The sequence below is a fragment of the Cololabis saira genome, chromosome 16, assembly GCF_033807715.1.
Source record: "Cololabis saira isolate AMF1-May2022 chromosome 16, fColSai1.1, whole genome shotgun sequence".
Lineage (NCBI taxonomy): Eukaryota > Metazoa > Chordata > Actinopteri > Beloniformes > Belonidae > Cololabis > Cololabis saira.
The window spans coordinates 6,763,106-6,782,575 of record NC_084602.1 but is presented as its reverse complement, the minus strand read 5'-3'; the positions used below and the strand labels follow the sequence as shown (position 1 = coordinate 6,782,575).

Genomic DNA, 19,470 nt, shown 5'->3' with positions numbered 1-19,470 from the left:
CTTTAAACTGTTGTTCATCCTGTTTCAAGGACCCGGTGAAATGAGTTCTTGACCATGAACACAACTAATGGCTCTCGTCCAGACGACTACGGACAGTTTAAACTGCTGCAGATCCTGTTCTGGGTTGTAAATGTAGTCGGGAGTGAGGGAAACCGAACGCCGTCTGAAACGTCGGAGCAGCACACAGTCGCGTCTGCTCTCTGGGTCACCGCACAGAGATCCGCCTTTAAATACCATCATGATGGCGTTTAAGGTGGTGTAACGTGGATAGAGGTCTATTCTGACATAAACTAGTGTTTACACAGGCTGGTCTCGCTTTCACTTGTTTTTTCTGCTGTTTTGTCTGCTGTGTAGTACCGTACAGTAATGCCTGGTTTTTCACGGGGGTTACGTTCCAAAAATAAACCGTGATAAGTGAAATGCGCGAAGTAGTAGGGGTATAACAATACACTAATCTCACAATACGGTACGGTACACGATATTGAGGTCACGATTACGATACGATATTATAGCAGTATTTTTTTAACAACCTTGAATGAGGAACATATGACTGGAAAAAAATGGTCTTTTATTTGAAAGACACAAAATACAAAACAATGCTGTGCGTTTGCCCTATTGTTACAGTTTGTAATGCTTTATAACTGTTTAAGTTTTAAAGAGAAAGCCAGGCCAACCATTTTCCACAAACTGAACTAAAAGTAAATGTCAGGTTTGCATTATGCATCTACAGTTTCATACAAGTCAAAATATTTTGCCACAAACTGAATAGTTTCTCTCATGCATGACTTGACTTTTTTCTTTTCCAGAAATTTAACAACTAAAATTAAATAAATAAATACAAGTAAATAAATACATACAATTTTAAAGTCACAAATTGTGACTCGTATTTCACTGCTCTTCTGATGCTGCTGCATCCTGACTCGCTCTGTAGCGTCTTTTTCTTCTAAAGCCGCGGTGCAGGTGTGTTTTTTCCAGAGAAGAACATAGTTATGGGCAGTTGTTGTTGCTCTTTTTTCTTCTGGGAAAAAAGATTATTCTAAACCGACATGAAACCATGGATTATATCTGAGACTGTAATGAACGATTCATCAAAGGTCCCGTTCTTGAGCTGCTGCTGAAGCTCATTGGCCGTTCTCAGCATTGTTGCTAAGCAACCAACGTTATTGACACAGGAAGTGAAGAAGCGGGGAGACTGTTTAGCCAATCAGAATGCAGAACACGATGCACAATGTAAATCCATGAAGCAGCGAGACGTGAAAGGTGAACCGCGTTACAGCCAGGGATTACTGTATATGAACTTTATACAGATAATAAATCGTTTCTTTTCTTTTCTTTTTCCAATTAAAAGGCAAATAAATGTAGTAAATGGCCGAGTACCCGGCCGGCTGGAATCGTGCGTACGCAGGAGCTGAACGCCATCACGGCACAAAGTGGCGCCGACTGCAGCTGGGCTACTTAAACACTCTGCTGGCTATCAGGGAAGCAGATAAAGTATCTCGTTCACTCCTCCTGCCAGACGGCAGCATCGGCGCTGGAGAAAAGGTCCTTATCACGGCGGCTGGAAACTCTCTTCCCTCTTCCATTTTCTCCCGCCCATCTGGCTCCCTTCTTCAAGAGCAGCCGGGGATCTGAAGCCACTTTTGTTGAATCTTCAGCTTAGCTTCACAAATGGAGCGAGATACAACCGTTATAACTGCTTGAAACTTTTACTAAACAGCAGTAAGGAAGATAAGTTGGTCTTCTTTGTATAAATGAGGAATCTTGACAAGCCCTTGCTAACGCGCGACACCATTTCCTCTACTGTCTCTCGCTGGTGATTCTGACAGAACCGGCAGTGAGTCACTCAGCGTTTGCATTTTAGATGCCAACACACACATTAAGGTGCACGGAAATAAAAAGAGATTGCACTTCTTCCTGAAACTTCAGCTGTGCCAGCTCGTAGCTTGTTTTAAAACCGCCTCCAAGCATGATTGTGTCCTGTTCTATTAACCGAAAACACCAGGATGAGGCGACTGTCTCACCTGAACCTTGATGGGCCACGTGAAGTTGCTGACATAGACGAAGAAGGTTATGTTGGGGCTGTTGCGGAAATCAAAGTTCTCGTTGGAAAAGCTGTCTTTGAACTCCTTAATGTTGCTCCGAGAGACGATGGGGATCTCCTCTCCGCTCTGGGTGCCTGCTGGAGGAAGGAAAGAAGGGGAGGAAGGAGAGGAGAGTTCAACGTCAAATCATACAGATAAATGCACCTGAAGAAGAACCAACACGACTCTTGAAGCCCTGCACATCTGACGATCCAGCGGCAGCATCGTCAGGCGTTTTCACAGGTTCATTTTAACCAGAAATGACAAACACGGGAACAGAGGGAGACTTTTCCCTCTGATTAAACTCCCAAGTGAGTCCAAAGTACTTGTTCTAACAATTAACAGTGTGCACGTACTGTCACCTTCTCGTGCTGTCAATTAATCACCTCTACTTAAAAATTAAAGTGCCAGCGGTGAAGAATGTGCAGAGAAGCGTTTCTCTGCTCATCCCGAGCTTGAATCAATATTTGCCATTTTGATCCAAACCATGAAATGAGGAGCTCTTAAAGAGACAAAAGCCCTTCTAACTGCACATCGTTCACAGACGGCTCCTCGTCAACGGGCTCTTCAGCAGAACTACCTACCGGTGAAACTCGTCGCCCAAGTGATGTTCAGATTGAAGTTCTTGGAGGCGTTTATGAACATGTCGAGATCCCGGTTCGGCTGCAGAGAGGAGGAGAACAGAAACATCACAAAATAGCATCAGCAGTTTTCACACAAGCATTCATTTAAAAAGATAAAGGAAGCAGCGTCAGGAACGAGTCTATTTTCACTTGATCAATTATGTGCAGCTGGTTAATGAGAAACTAAACTTTTCTATCTAGTGAAAAATCAGAGAAGACGCGTCATTCCCCTCTTCAGCTGCAGACGCCATTAAACATGCCCAAGTAAAAGAGGCTGGACTAACAAGAATCAGTGACTATTGGCGCTTTTCCACTAGCACCTACTCGGCTCTACTCAACTCAACTCGGCCCGGTTTCTTTTCCATAACAATTCAGCTCCTGGAGCAGAAGTAGGAGGTTGGAGTGAAGCTGCTGGGACATATTTGATTGTGTGATCTAAACGAAGAAGACAACACTAAAGATGTAGAACCTGGAGGAGATGATAGATGTGCTGCTGGGTCTGTGGCTTGTGTTCCATATCAAGTTAAAAAATGAGAGTGAGGGCCGCTCGGTGGCGCAGTGGGTTAAGCAAACGGTTCATATACTGAGGCTAAACTGCAAAAACTCAAAATCTTACCAGGGATATTTGCAGGGGTGATAGTAAAAAAAAATCCTGAGCCTGAACTTTTTTTCCCTGGGGAGGTAAGCGAGCCCCTAAGCCAAGATATATGCCCCGATCAACACAATTGTCATTTTTTGTCCTCTTAAAGTGTAAGTCTGGTGTAAATTGACCCATGGTCCTGTTGTTCAAGCTCACCACATGCAGCCCATAGAAAACAGAATGAAACACATTTATTTTGGTGATTTCGGTTAACAGCCTGGAGCCTGGTGACGCGAGGCTAGAATCAATCTGATTGGCCAAAACCCAAGACCACCCCCTACACACTATTACCGATTGGCTTAAGTATGGCTACTGGTGTGGTTTTGAGTGAAAGCGTCTCTCGGATCTACGCGAACGTAGGGCTGGGCGGTATGACCAAAAATTTATATCACGGTATTTTTCAAAATTATAACCGGTTTCACGGTATATCACGTTTTTTTTTTTTTTTTTTTCATGCTGGGTGTTAACCACATTTTCTAATGATTTGGAAAGGAATTGCTGCAGTAAATTGGCTTAGAATGGCCTATTTTACTGTCATGAGGAGGAAATATTGTAGAAAAACATTAATGTCCACACTAGTATAAATACAGGTTTGCATGGCCTCACAAAATGATGCAGTTTACAATGAGGTGGCAGCACTTATGATTCTAATGTAGGGCTGAACGATTTTTGAAAATAATCTAATTGCGATTTTTTTCCTCAATATTACGATTGCGATTTAATATGTGATTATTTTTTTTCAAGGTCCTGTTCTCATGTATTTTTCAACTACACAAGCAATAAATCAGTCTGTTTCAAGTAGATTTTCACTTGAAATAAGTAGAAAAATCTGCCAGTGGAACAAGATTTTTTTGCTTGTAATAAGTAGATAAATCTTGTCCCACTGGCAGATTTTTCTACTTATTTCAAGTGAAAATTTACTTGAAACAGGTGAAAATGGTCAAATAAGTTATTTTTCTGGTGTTATTTTTCTGGTGATGACTCTAAATGTTGAAATAGCAGTAAAACCACATTCATTGATGAAATGACATAAGGGATGGAAAGGGGGGATGTCAGTTTTACAGGGGGGGGGTGATTTGGACCGTTTTTATTTCAGGGGGGATGATTTGGACCGTTTTTATTTCAGGGGGGATGATTTGGACCGTTTTTATTTCAGGGGGGATGATTTGGACCGTTTTTATTTCAGGGGGGATGATTTGGACCGTTTTTATTTCAGGGGGGATGATTTGGACCGTTTTTATTTCAGGGGTGATGATTTGGGCCGTTTTTATTTCAGGGGGAGGGTGCCATCACATCACCCCTCATCCCCCTTCAACTCGAGTACTGCTCACACGGAACTCAGAACTTCTTCATAAATAACTCAAAAATCCCAGAGAGAAAAAAAACACCAGCAAGCTAACAAACAAACCAATAAAGCTCTGAGTTAACAAAACGTACCAGGAATGAACAACTGGCAGCCCCGCTGTTTTAACCTCTCATCCTCATCAGCTGATGGGCTACAGGTGTGGTTTAAGGCTGATTTATGGTTCCGCGTTACACCAACGCAGGCCATACGCCGTGGGTTACGCGAACTACGGCATACCCTACGGCGAAAGCTCCGCGTCGATTTAACGCGGAACTATAAATCAGGCTTCACAGCGCCCGGCTCGTACTCTTCGCCGCGCGCAGCTCTCGCCGACTACGCGCTCATATATTTAATACATTTATAAAGCCCATATATTTATAAAGCCCCACTTGGCCGAGCCCTAACGCTGGGGCCATGGTAGATTTAGATTACACGCGGACACGCAGCACTGTTGACTTTTCCCTGCCGGCTCTGCTCACTTGCTAACAGTCCCCTCACAAACAGTGTCCAGTGGCGCTACGTTCCGCCGCGCCGCGTTCCCAACGTTATGTGCGCTACTCACCAGTATTACGGTATATGAAAAATTCATATCATAAGAAAAATAAACGGCAAACCTGATTTTATTTTAATTTTTTCTCGCAAACACCTCGGTATGCCGGAAATCCGGCGTGACGCCGGAGCGCTATCACCCCTGTATTTGTCTTATTTCTAGTTAAAACGTCTCATTTTTAGTCATAAAATCTCATTACACTTAAAACAAGAGTCATTACCAGAAAAATAACTTGTTATTTGACAATTTTCAACTGTTTCAAGTAAATTTTGACTTGAAATAAAGTAGAAAAATCTGCCAGTGGAACAAAATTTATCATTACAAGCAAAAAAATCTTGTTCCACTGGCAGATTTTTCTACTTATTTTAAGTAAAAGTCTACTTGAAACAGGTTGTTGTTTTTTCCAGTGATGAGTCTTGTTTTAAGTGCAATGAGATTTTTTTGACAAAAAATGAGACATTTTAACTAGAAATAAGACAAATATCCTTGTTAAGATTTTGAGTTTTTGCAGTGTACAGTCCTCCTGCAGTGTTCCAATCCCGGCCTGCACACCTTTGCTGCATGTCATCCCCATTCTCTCTCTCTACCCCCTTCCTGTCTGCAACTTGAATAATGGGCCACTAGAGCCACAAAAAAATCTTTAAAAAAAAAAAATGAGAGTGAGAGAAGTTTCAAGCGGCGACGCTTTTTTTTTTCTTTTTAGTTCATCTTGTCGCTGCTGAAAAGTCAGCTGGAGCCGTGAGCAGCTATGAAGAGACAGAGCTCCTGGTAGATCTGGTCGTTCCTTATCACCCGTCTAGATCCCTTTTTAATTCTCTCCTCAGTACCAGGTTTATGAACATCTGCACCTCAGAGTTGGATCACCAAACAGACTTTTGCGCTGCTGCAAGTCACTCTTTCTCTGATTTCCTCCTCCTGACTCAGACGTCTGACTCCAATAGTGTGATGATGTCAGATACAGCCGACTCAGCTGCATAGAACCTCAGAATAGTTACAGAAAAGTATCTACTCGACACGTTAGACCCCTAGTGGAAAAGAACCAAGGTGAGTCGAGCTGAGTAGGTACTAGTGGAAAAGCTTCTCATCAAGACTGGAAGTGGAGCCTAAAGAATGTAAAAGTAGTTGTAAACTATTACCTCTGCTGAGAACTAACACACTTAGAAGAACAGCTCTGTACAGAGCTGTTAAAGAGTGGAAGAGGCTTCCACCCCAGCTCGTATTACTTGAAGGCAGAAGTAGTTTTAAAAACAAACTGAAAAAGATGATTTTAGAAAGGTGTGTGTATAATATCTGATTAATATCTGACTTCTTGGTAAGCTTTTGTTTTTGTTGTTTTTTGGTTTCATAAACGTAGGTATTGAGTTGGTGTGAAACAGATTTTAACAAACTTTTCCAATTGTAATTAGTAGTCGACATTGTGGTAAATTATTTTAATATTGTAGTTTTTTCCGTGTTACTACCATGTATAATTCTATACTTTATTGTTATTCTGTATGTTTTTATTATGTATATAATTGTGTCCTGTGTGAGGAGCCCAGGAAGAATAGCCATTACTCCCACAACAGAGTGATGGCTAATGGGGATCCTAATAAATAAACAAACTAAGACTCCTGATCAATGTTCAGTCAGCAACCACAAAGCAACGCTCATCAATAAATCAGCAAAATAGCTCCGGAAGGTAAAACCTGAGACCCACGACGGAAACTCAAAACGTTTCCTCATCATCTTGTTCTAAAAGTGTTTAAAAATGTAAAACGTGATCGAGCTGATGAATGATTTAAACATCACAAAAGAAAAGCAGGTGTTTGATACGGAAGAGTATTAGGGCCATGCAGGAGAAAAAATATTTGAGAGGAGAAGATTTTTTTTTATTGTGCACTTCAAGAAAAAAGTCAAAATGTCGAGATTAATGTTGAAATACAATTTGGTGAATGAAGTGGAAACGTCTCCTCTGGTCCATCAAATCCAGTTAGCAGAGCGACTGACAGCTCTGCAGCAGCAGCCGTAACTAACTAACTAACTAACTAACTAACTTACATCCTGGAGTGGAACGTTAAGGGGACGTTTCTGAAGTTATACAACTGCATATGTGTGATATGGGGGTGGTAGGGGGGTGGTAGTGGGAGTGGGTGGGGGGTGGGGGGTCTGAAGCGTACTGTACCTCCTCGGGTGTGGCCACGAAGTTGATGGCGGTGTAGTAGCGGTCGTCCTCCTGCGACATGCTGAAGGTGAACTGGTAGTCGATGATGAGCGTGTCTGATGTGATCCAGCCGCACGTGCAGAGACAGAGACAAAGAGACAAAGTGTTTTCAGACAGTTAAAATCTCTCAGTAACGGGTTTAAAATGCTCTCAACATCACTCTTTGTGAAGTATGTAAAACCTGACACTGTAAATGTTGACGGAGTTTTCATTAAAAAAATAAGTTGAAAAAAAATCTGTTATTCTTCGACTGATTGATTTGATTTTGTACAAGAAAAACAAAACAAACAAAAAAAAAACAAAGAATTCCATCCTTTAACACTTAATATCTTAATTTACATGTGCAAAAAGGAGTAGGAAGAAGTGTAAACTTATTTAATCCTACCTCCATTCACTAATCATTGAACACGTATTTATAATAATTAACTATACTATAATTATACTCACACACTTACCTATACATACATACACATAGTTGGATATTTCTATATATTTGTACACACATGCCCATATAAATATTTATATAAATATACTAATTTACACCATACTATCTCTATATTAACTCCATCTGCTCTGTATCTATATATATCTACATACACACATACATATTCACATACATACATGTGTATGTATGTATGTATGTATGTATGTATGTATGTATGTATGTATGTATGTATGTATGTATGTATGTATGTATGTATGCATGTATGTATGTATGCATGTATGTATGTATGTATGTATGTATGCATGTATGTATGTATGCACACACCTGCCCATTTCTGTACATAAATATAAACAAATCTACCCGTTCACCCGATAGTGTTATATCAGGCCCCTAAAGCCGCTAAACCCCTTCCTCTTTGTACCTTGTGAAAATCATGTTTTTATATTTGTTTCTAAACTGGTTAATGTTTGGACTCTGAGTTTGGACTGAGTTAAGGTGTTGTGTGTCTCCTGCGAGGGCGGCGGTGAAACCGTCTGCAGCATCAACCAGTCGTCCTGCAGCGCCAGGACGAGCACATGACGCCTCTATTTGTTCATTTCACACCCCGCGCTCTTTCGTCCTCGCGTTCTGGGAACCGAATTCCATTTTCCAGACTGTCTGGGACTAAAATGAGCGGCCAGGTGAAACCCATCTTCTCTGTCACTTAGTCACCACGCCAGCAACTATTTTCAAGAGGAAGGGAAAACAATTGGCTCATCCGTCTCACGCTGGCTCAGGATCAGCGCAGAAAGGCCTGGCCACGGAGAGGTATTTCTATCCCCGGACTGGTAATACCCTCCCGAGGAGACGCGGGCCGGCAGGTCCGTTCATGTTCCTATTGTTATCAGAGAAGCTCTTTTGATGGATTTGGTTCAAACCAGACGTGGGAAATGCTTCTCTTCTGGCTGCACTCACTTTTCAGTGGCTGTTGACGTAAAAAACACTAAACACCTCAAAACTAATCATTTCAGCTGTCAATGATGTTGAGGATCCCTGTCTATTTATAACATACTGTTACTATGATAATGATATCATTAGAATATTGCCAATATTACCATACAAGTTATTATATTATGTTATATTCTACCTCGTCCAAGGACTTTCACTAAAACGATAGAGACGAAAAGAATTACGTTACGCATGAACTTTAATGTGAATTTAGTTTTGCATTTAACTTTGAGCCTTTTTGGACAAATTAATTTGATTTTAAATAAATACTGATTTTATATAATTCTACTTTGATTCAGATCAATTCACAATACTTTATTAATTGGAAATCTATCATTAATCCATTAAAGCTCTGCAGCCTGCAGCTGATTACTGTCCCGGTTGCCATGGTTACCTGAATATCCCAGCATCCTCATCCGGACCACAGTGGGACTGTTCTTCAGCCCGGGGAGGTTCACTTCTCCCACAGATGACGACATTAGTTTATTCTCTCACTAGCATCGTGTGTTTTGTAGCATGTTTTAACAAACAACATTTCACTTGTGCTGTTAACAACCATATTTTACGTCAAGGATAAAAAGATAAAAAAAACAAACAATTCTCAATAAATAAACGATTTTATTTCAACAATATTTGACTTAAACTTCTAGTGAAATGTTTGAAATAAACCTTTTCTTACAGGGGAGCGTATTGAATAATTGCTTTTAAGTTTGGCTTCAGTCACAGAAGTTTCCTACAGCTTTATAATCGTCTGATCATTGCTTCAAGAAAATTAGAACATATCACTCCAATTCTGTTGTCCCTTCATTGTCGCATTGATTTTAAAATCTTATTGCTCACTTTTAAGGCCCTAAATAACCAAGCCCCTAGTTATTTTAAAGAACTTTAAACCCCCCGCCTCCCAAGGCCTCCCTCAGATCAGCCAGTAGTTCTGATTGTTCCCAGGGCCCGGCTTGTGACCAAAGGTGATGGAGCTTTTGCAGTCCGGGCCCCCAAACTTTGGAATTCTTTACCTGCTGAGATCAGGTCAGCCAAATGCCCCACTGCTTTTAAATCTTTACTGAAAACATTCCTTTTTAGAAAAGCTTTTATTGAGGTTTGAATATTGTTATTAATTTTAGACTTGGTTATAGAGGGAATGCGCATGACGTCACAGATGCGACTTCACGGCGCGTTACGCCCACTGAGTGTCAGAAAGACTGAGTGACAGAAAGACTGAGTGTCCGAAAGACTGAGTGACAGAAAGACTGAGTGGCAGCTTAGACTTTCAGTTTGAGCAACTGGAAAACATCTAAAATGGTAAAGAGCTGTTGTGCGATCGACTGTACTCATAGATTTAGCAAAAAATCTGAGTTATTTTTGTTTTACAGACTGCCGAAAAATAAGCTTAAGAGAGACAAATGGATCACTGCAATTCACAGAAACAACTGGATTCCAGGCACCGAAACATGGATTTGTGGTTCCCATTTTGTATCAGGTAATGTTGGATTTTTGGGTAGCTAAAGTTAAACGGTCAAATCATAAAGTTCAGTGTCCTCATCACTTTAATTTCTACAACAAAATCCTGCCTTGAAGTCGGACCAAGCGTCAAGACTTTCGTATGCCTTCAAGCTTTACTTTGTGTATTTCCCCGGCGTAGAAATTAAGTACATATAAATATCAGGAAACTGGATTCGTGGCCAAATATTAATGTCCATGGACCACTGGTTCTTGGGGTAACTGTACAGGTCACTGTCAAGTCCAACTGCCTTTAATTTAAGTTGATAATCGGCTGTTATCCCGTCTTCTCCACTAGTTGCAGCTGTTTTTGCTGATGTTTTACCACTCAGTGTGAGTAAGGGGGCTGGTCCAGTGGGGAAGTGACGTCAGTGCAGATCCTCTATTGCTGTCTTATGTTCTTATCCAATATGCTCTGCATTTTTATCTTTGTTACTCTGTTAAGAAAGATGCTATATAAATAAAGTTTATTATTATCATTAGGGCCCGAGCACCGACAGTGCGAAGGCCCTATTGTATCTGTAGGAATTTCTTTCCTTGTTTTTATTTTTCCGACGAAATGAGGGCCTTCTTTCCCCCTAAACGTGCCCCAAAAGTCACCAAATTTGCACGCAAGCCAGGCCTGGCCAAAAATGTGATATTTAATGGTTTTGCATTAATGGGCGTGGCCTAATGGCTCAACAGCGCCCCCTAGAAAACTTTGTGCCTCAAGCCCCTTATTATTATTGTGTCGTTGGCAATAGATGTAAGGAATCAATCCAAGTTCTCCTGAATCAGCCACTTTTGCAGCTGATTCTGAACAACATTTGGGTTGAGAGATTCCCTCAGACGCAGCTGGAGTAATTGCACCTACATGCAGCTCAGACACACGGAGAGTGTAGTTCTGCCTCCGGTGGGATAAACAACAGTTCTCCACCTTCCTCCTGGCGCTTCACGACCGCGTCCCCTCGTCCGGCCCCTGGACGCCCCCCCCCCCTCCACTAGACGGATCGGCAGCTCGGTCATCAACCATTTCATGAGTCCATTTGCAATCATTTCAGTAAAATTTTTAGGGTCAAAACAAACTGAATTGGATTTTTAACTTTTCCCGACGCCATCTGGACATCCGTTAGAATAAATCCTTCCCCTCCGCTGCGTTTGTGAGTGTAGATTAAGCGTTTCATGGTTTACGCCGTCTCCTCACTAATCATCATCAGTTTTCCGGGGGCGACTTTAGCAGCTGCTCAGAGAATATTAAATACTTTCATTAAGGGTTTATTTAGCTGAAAACACAGATCGTACTTGAAGGGTGATTTTTAACTGTTGTTTCCTTCCTGAAATTAATGTCATCTGCTATAAAGCATCATACATCAGGCTGTTCACATACTCATGTTTAATGTGTTATGTTTGCATGAACATTTGATGCATTTTTTATTCCACCCGCCTGCATTTTTTATTTTAAGCAAAACTATCTTTGCCAGTGGGGTAAGAACAAAACTGTACTGCTTGTTGTTACGCTGTGCAACTTTATAAAATCATCTGGAAAAGACTGGAAAGATTTCAGTGGCGAGATCTTGCTCACGCGATCTTCCACCTGATTACCCACAAACCCTCAGCTGCTGTGTCTTCACAGAGTAGCGGTGCGTCCGAAATGCCATAGTAAACAGTACATACTCAAAAAGTACACTTAAGTTGGCACACTTTTTAGTAAATATCAGTAGTAACTATGCATTAATTAGGACGTACTACTCAGAGCCACACGGCACTTCCTGCCGTTGGGAGGGAGAGTTGTTACCATGGTAACAGCAGCAGCAGTAGCAGCACCGCTCCGCTCTTTCCAGTTTATCCTGGCCCAAACAAGCGCTGTGTGGTTTTATTCTTACCTCTTCAACTTCTAACAAGAAACAGCAGAAGGGTTAAATGATGAACTCATCTGGTTAATATCTTATGTAAACCAAGGCGAAACCCCACCTAATTCCTCACATTTTAATTGTAGCGTGATGCTGCTGCTGCTGCTGCTGCTGCTCTTCTTGGTACCAGTAACGTTATCCTCCATTTTTGTTGGTTGCTAAGTATCTGCAGCACTTAGCAACCAAACGCTGCTGCATTGCATTGTGGGAAGTTTCTGCTTAGCTAGTGTCCATCAATCCACACTAATACATTTCTCCAGAATCAGTATGGATAGTACATACTATTGAGTACGTACTAATGTTTCGGACGCACAAAAAAATCTCACATACTGTTTTTGCGACTCATTAGGGTGGAAGTTTGGGATTTCTGACGCAGCTTAGGACTCGCTCAGACGATCCCTCCAGAACTCCTTGTACTCAGACTACCTGCCGGCTGATTTACTGACTGTCCTGAACGCACCATCACACGGCCGGTGTCGCATACATGTGAACAGTACAGAACGGCAAGACCTCGCGCCGCTTTCTTCCCGTACCCGGAGCGAGATTAACATTTCGGGGATGTACTTACAGTAGCAGGTTCCTTTGAGCGGGTTGCCTTGGTAACGGCCCTCTACTTCACACCTGAGAGAGGCGGGTGAAGAACGGATGAGCAGAGAGAGGACACAAAAAAGGAGAGAAGGGAAAATGACTGATCCTTTGTGAACTAGGGGAACATCACGATATGAAAAAGAAAAAAGTGAGTAACTTGACTTTACCAAAAGTCCTTGTCTACAAGAAAGAGAAAGAACAAAACATTTATATTCCCACTAGATTGGGAAACTTAATTTAAAGTTTTTAATGATTCCTCAGCATTAGAGAGAAAACAACAGTAGGAATAACGCTGCGAGCAGTAATGAGCAGGTGCTGCTGCGCGGCGCCAAGCACCTCAGGACACGGGCCGTTCTGGGTTCACCGTTTACTCCGCCACACGGTGAGGGGGGGGCTGCAGCTCTCTGTTCAAGAGCATTCACTTCAAAACAACATTTACAGTAGTTTTGTTTGACTTTAGTTTTTTTTTTTAAACAAACTTCTCATTTCTAGTTTGTGGTGGTTGCTATAGTAACCTACAACCCTGGCCTTGGGGTCTCACTGTCCAGCATGGATCAGATCTACTCCTGCTCCAACACACCCGTGTCACATTGACGGGTTTGTGAAGACCTGTATTTTTTCTTTTTTCTTTCTCTTTTATGCTTTTCTTTTGAGTTCTGTGAAATGAAGAAATTGTAAAAACAGAACATTAGAAGGGGTAGGACTAGAAAGGTTTTTTGAAACTTCATCCTACACCCTTTCAAACAGGAAATATTTATCTACATATAGATTTGTCTCTTTAATTTGCTTTGTTTATGGTTTTTTTTGGTATATACATTTTATGTATTCTGATTTTTTTTTGATTTTTTTTTGTTTTAACCTGTTTGAATTTATAGATGTGATGACAGGGTGACCTCATGGGGGGCCCAACACCGAGAAACACGCATCCAAACAGGATCTAGATCTGCTAACAAAACTAACTCCTGTTACACCTAAATACGGGTACTTGTTTTAATGTTTTTTTCAGAAGATTAGTATATAATACTGTACTTTTTAAGTGTACAGTAATCCCTGGCTATAATGCGGTTCACCTTTCACGTCTCGCTGCTTCACGGATTTGCATTGTGCATCGTGTTCTGCATTCTGATTGGCTAAACAGTCTCCCCGCTTCTTCACTTCCTGTGTCAATAACGTTGGTCGCTTAGCAACAATGCTGAGAACGGCTAATGAGCTTCAGCAGCAGCTCAAGAACGGGAGCCTTTGAATAATAGTTCATTACAGTCTCAGATATAATCCATGGTTTCATGTCGGTTTAGAAGAATCTTTTTGCCCAGAAGGAAAAAGAGTGACAACAACGACCTATAACTATGTTCTTCTCTGCACCGCGGCTTTAGGAGAAAAAGACGCTACAGAGCAAGTCAGGATGCAGCAGCATCAGAAGAGCAGTGAAATACACGCCAGTCACAGTTTGTCCTGCTGTACTTATTGTATTTTTTTTCTTAATCATTTTTCATTTTCTCCCGTTCAAATCCAATTAATCGGGTCGCGGTGGGGCTGATCTCCGCAATTTGAAGCCTTGTATAATAATTGTATATAAACAAAAAAAGGTCTATCACTGGTTCTTTTTGGAACGTAACCCCAGCGAAGAACGAGGGATTACTGTATTCTATTCTTATGTACAAAGATGAACGCCATTTAATCGGTACAGAAGCTGGAGACTCTCAAGCTTGTTCCTGATCAGGTTGTAACGGCGTGAACACGGCGTTGGGAATACAGAGTAGAGCGAAGAGAAGGCCAAACTCACAGATGACATCGATCCCCCTTGATGCCTTTGGTGGTGCAGAAGCACTTCCCGTTGTTGGGGTTGCACATGCTGGCGTGGCCGTTGCACTTGCAGGCTGAACCGGACACGGAGAAGAAAAGAGAATAGAAGTAATGATGAGGTCACAAGAACCGGGTGCTGCAGAATCCATCACGCACGGCAGAACATCAGAACTATCCCAGATCTATTGAGACTAATCAACGTGAGCCTTTGAAAACAAAGCAAATCCCATCTATGCAGCTCTGTTGTAAACTATAAGCTGTACTTTTTAACTGATGGACTTTTAATCCATGTGCTCCTGAAACTTTACTCTCACTATTAAGCAATGATGAAAAAATAACACCGTACGGCACCAGCCTGTGTCATTGACCAGCTGCCATGGATGCAGAACTTGTAAATGCATGTATATTTCAGGGGAAAACATGACAACATGCACTGCAGTGGTAATGTACCCGGATGCTAAATGAACCTGTACAAAGAACAGACAATTGATTTGTTGTGCGAGTGATGGCATCAGCATTAGTTAGTTTCAATTTATTGTGCTTTCAGAAATTCCTTTTGCATCAGTGGCAGTCAGAAACAAAAAAACGGAACAATATACAAGACAATTCGACATAGAACGATTAAGTGCAGTATAGTACAACACTATACAATAACATAACTTAACACAATGATCCTAAAGTGTTTCACACCAAAGCTAGTGGATTAGGAAATTAATAATGCATCTATAATTTATTTAGAAGAGCTATACTAGAGGGTATAAAAGATCTTTGGGCCCGGGAGGTCTGCAGAGGCAGTACCTGTACCTCCATCCTGATGGTAACAGCAGATATTATGCATTGAGGGGATGAGATTCATCACTGCAGATTATCCTCCCTTTCCCAGTCACACGGGACAAACTGACTTGTTGTTGGCCTACAATCTTACTAGACATGTTGACAATCTTACGGAGTTTGTTCTTATTACCTATTGACAGTGAAGGGGACCAATCAATAAAACAAAAAGTGAGAATACTCTATGAATGTACGGTAAAAGAGAATCATAATGTGACGTTCCACTCTGAACTGTCAGAGCTTCCGCAGGAGTCGTTGCAAACCTTTTTTATAGATGAAATCTGTATTAGAGGCCCCCACAATACAGGAGTGGATAAACTTAGTTAATGATATATATATATGATGGAAAAGATTACATTTTGCCTCTGCTCCAGAAAGATTTGTTTGTAAAATTGTGGACGAAATGGGTTGTATATGTGAAGCCTTTGCGCCCAGAATTTGTGGAGGTATTGAATAGATAAAACTTGTTTTGTTTTTCTCCTCCTTCCTCCTCACATTCTTGAATGATCTGAAGACAGACATCAATACTATCATATCATTATCCTTATTATTACAGTATCTCATTCTCCACCAAACTGAGAATCATGTTATTTTTCTTCTGTATGGAGGTTTTATGTTTATAGTCTCTCCCAGATTGTATAGAGTTCTTTGTAGTTTTTGTTTTTTCCTTTTCTTATCTCTTAATATATTTGCTTAAAATGAAAAAATTGGATGGCAGATAAAAATATTACTGCTTTTACTTTGTGATATGTACCGTCATACCTAAATAAAGAATTTAAAAAATAAAGAAATCTGTATTAGAGTCCCATGACAGTTTCCTGTTAATCACTGTCCCTAGATATTTGTATTAATTTACAACTTCAATTGGATCACCGTTGATAACTGTCTGCTGATATGTCCTACAGCACTGACTGTGAAGGGAGTAAATCTTTAATATCCAGGGGGGAAGGCTACGCCACGCAGACGGGAGTCAGGAAAAGAGGCTCCATAAAAATGAAGTGTAAACCTCTCACAGGTTAAGTGAAGGTGCGTGCAGAGAGAGGGTGATGTAGACACTCACGCTGGCAGCTGCCCCCGTTGGTGGGGTCCCCGTAGAAGCCGGACACGCAGCTCTCACAGTGCTGGCCGGTCGTCAGGTCCTCGCACTTCTCACACACGCTCTCGTTGACGCACTGGCTGTGACCGTTGCACTGACAGGCTGAGGAGGAGACGGAGACGTTAAAAGCACGGCGGCAGCAGCACAGGCAACATGCAACAAACATGGCGGGAAAGCTACACCCCGTCCATCCATCACCCATCTGCTGTTTCCTTACATTATATTATACTTTGATTCATCCATATTTAACATACTGCAATATTGTGTGGGCAACTACCTTTCCATCTTATTTGCAGAAAATATTATTGTTGCAGAAACGTTTTGTTAGATTAGCAACTTTTTCTAAAGATGTTTCAAGTGCACTCTTTAAATTGAAATCATTGACTATCCATGGCATCAACATTCTTCAAGTCTGTACATTTGTCTTTAAAGTGAATCATAAGACTGATGATTTACCTCATGGTTTTAGGTACTATTTTGTTAATAACTCTCAAGTTCATAGATATTCAACCCCACAGGTTAAGAAACTTCATCTTCCATTGAATAAAACATCCCGTGGTCAGGTTTTTATTAAATACCGTGCCGTTATCATGTGGAACAAATATGTACATTTAATTGATTTATCTTTGTCACTGTCCATGTACAAAAAGAAACTTAAGAATGATCTGCTCTTTATTTTTTTTTATTTTATTTGATTTAGAATAATAGGACTCACTCCACTTTTTCCTTTACAGGAAATTTTCAGTTTGTGCATTTAATATGTAATTGTGATTTTTATTACATTTACTTACTTAATTATATACTTAACTTTAGATTTGTTTAGGTGTGGTTTTCATATAAGCCTATATAGGCTTCTAACCACTCCTCAGACATATTTCTTCTTCTTGTTGTTTTGTTTTAAATATTTTCCTTACGTGAATTTTTTCTTCTGTTTTTTTTTTTCCTTCATCCTTCTTCGTCCAGCACAGACTAACAAATATTCCTGGTGGCTCCCGTGTGCAGTTGTGAAGAATTCAGCGCACGTGTGTTGAACTTGGCGAGGGGGAATAGCCTGTGCTTTTCACCGCTGGCCATTTCTGTTTGTTCCAGGTTAAAAGACAAAAACAGGCAGCGCCACCAACAGCTACAGTGTTTAAAGTACATTGTCTGAGTTTATCTCGTTTAAAAAAATAAACCCTCAGTAATTAAAAGTAAGTGTAATACCAGACACTAGCAGGAGTTCAAATGAGAAACTAGTCTAAAAAAAGAAAAGCAATTTTCTGAATGTATTCGTTAAAAGTTCCAGTACTGATAACTGCTGCAGACCGAACCTTGGTTAGTTCAAAGGGCTGCTCTTTGCTCGCGTTCAACCGTATCAAACTCACCAGTCACCAGTTTTTGGTCTAATCATCAATTTACGAGATAAATCCTCTTCATGAGAATGACAGGTGTTTTTGTAAATCTGTGCAGGACTGGAGCTTAGATTGATGAAACTGATGTTTTAATGATGGTGAATAACTGGTTTGGACCTGAAGGGCTGTGTCGGGATCACAGAACACAATAATCACTACCTGCTTCATGACAGAACCACATCTCCGTCTGTCCAGTAACAAAAACACCAGGAAAGGATGTTATGTACACAAATAACTAGGGCTGGGGATCCATTCAAATGTCAAGAATCAATTCGATTCCCATTCTTAAGATTCAGAATCGATTATCAAGATTTGATTCGATCCGATTCAATTCCAATATTGATTTGGGATAGTGTTATTAAAACTGTTGCATGAATTATATGACTGTGTAGTTCTGCAACATATGAATACTAGTATTGGCAGCTAATGATGCTGTAAGGACCAATCACCTCCCAGAATGCTGATAGAACTGCTTTCAGAAACATCGTGGGGTAGAATTACCAAACAGATCCAGGGCAGCAAACGTATGGAATCAGTTTAATTTTTTCCCACATTCTGTTTTAATTTTTTTTTATTTTAATTTTCCATTTAATTTTCCATTTTCGGTGTATTTCGGTTTTTCATTTTTGAGAATTAGATTTTTAGCATTTTTATGCAAATGTAACCCCAATACATATATATATAAAGTAATGAAATATAGACAATTTATGCAATTATAACTGAAAACTTTAATGTTTTCATACCTTTAAACATATTTAAAAGGCAAAAACATGGCACCAGTTATGGTTATTGTGTCCAACAAAACATTCCTTTTTTGGGCATAAACAAAAAAATACCAAAAGTTGTAATGTAATGATGAAGAGAGAAAAACTCACCTGGACAGTGGATGAAGGACCAGTTGTACTTGGCGTCGCTGGGGCACATGCTGACGTTGAGGGCGGGCTGGGGGCTGGCGGGCAGGCCGGGCAGGGTGGACGGGGCCGGGACTGAGGTCTGGAACGGCCCGCGGTACGAGCCCTCGATGCACTGGCCTTTGCCCGTGTTGCTGGGGTCGGTGCACCAGCCGCAGCCGGGCTGGTCCAAACACTGGCCGCAGGTTCTGTACCCGGAGCAGTTCTCCGCTGCAGCAGAGCACAGCACGGCCACGGTTACGGGACAGTCACACCAGGCATTTCCCTCCCGTCATCCCACAGTTACACTGTTGACACTTCCTCTTCACTACGTGCTTTCAGTCTCATCCGGAGATTTCTTCAACCTCAGCTGCGAGCACACTAAGCTACGATGAACAATTATATCCTGTTCTGACGAAGGGTTTTCAAACTATTACTGTTATGGTTTGATAGTTTGTTTTATTTTGAAGCCTGTGTCTTTGTGTTTGAGTTCTGGATTGACTTCCCTTGTTCCCATCTGCCCTGATTGTCTGCACCTGTGTCTCGTTAATACAGAAGAGTATCAGGGCCAGACAGGAGAAAAATAAAAATAAGATTTTAGAGGAGGGAGATTT

At 41.0% G+C, this 19,470-nt stretch overlaps 1 protein-coding gene across 1 annotated transcript in view; it reads right to left on the bottom strand.

Moving 5' to 3' along the window:
- The window catches only part of atrn (attractin), a 209,928-nt gene that overhangs the window by 126,640 nt on the left and 63,818 nt on the right, over positions 1–19,470 (bottom strand). The window contains exons 18-24 of the mRNA XM_061744197.1: positions 18,842–19,087; positions 16,540–16,677; positions 14,629–14,722; positions 12,826–12,878; positions 7,401–7,495; positions 2,666–2,744; positions 2,022–2,179 (exon numbers count right to left, since the gene is read on the bottom strand). Of these exons, the coding sequence (XP_061600181.1) occupies positions 2,022–2,179; positions 2,666–2,744; positions 7,401–7,495; positions 12,826–12,878; positions 14,629–14,722; positions 16,540–16,677; positions 18,842–19,087 (863 nt within the window). The remainder of the gene's footprint in view (positions 1–2,021; positions 2,180–2,665; positions 2,745–7,400; positions 7,496–12,825; positions 12,879–14,628; positions 14,723–16,539; positions 16,678–18,841; positions 19,088–19,470) is intronic.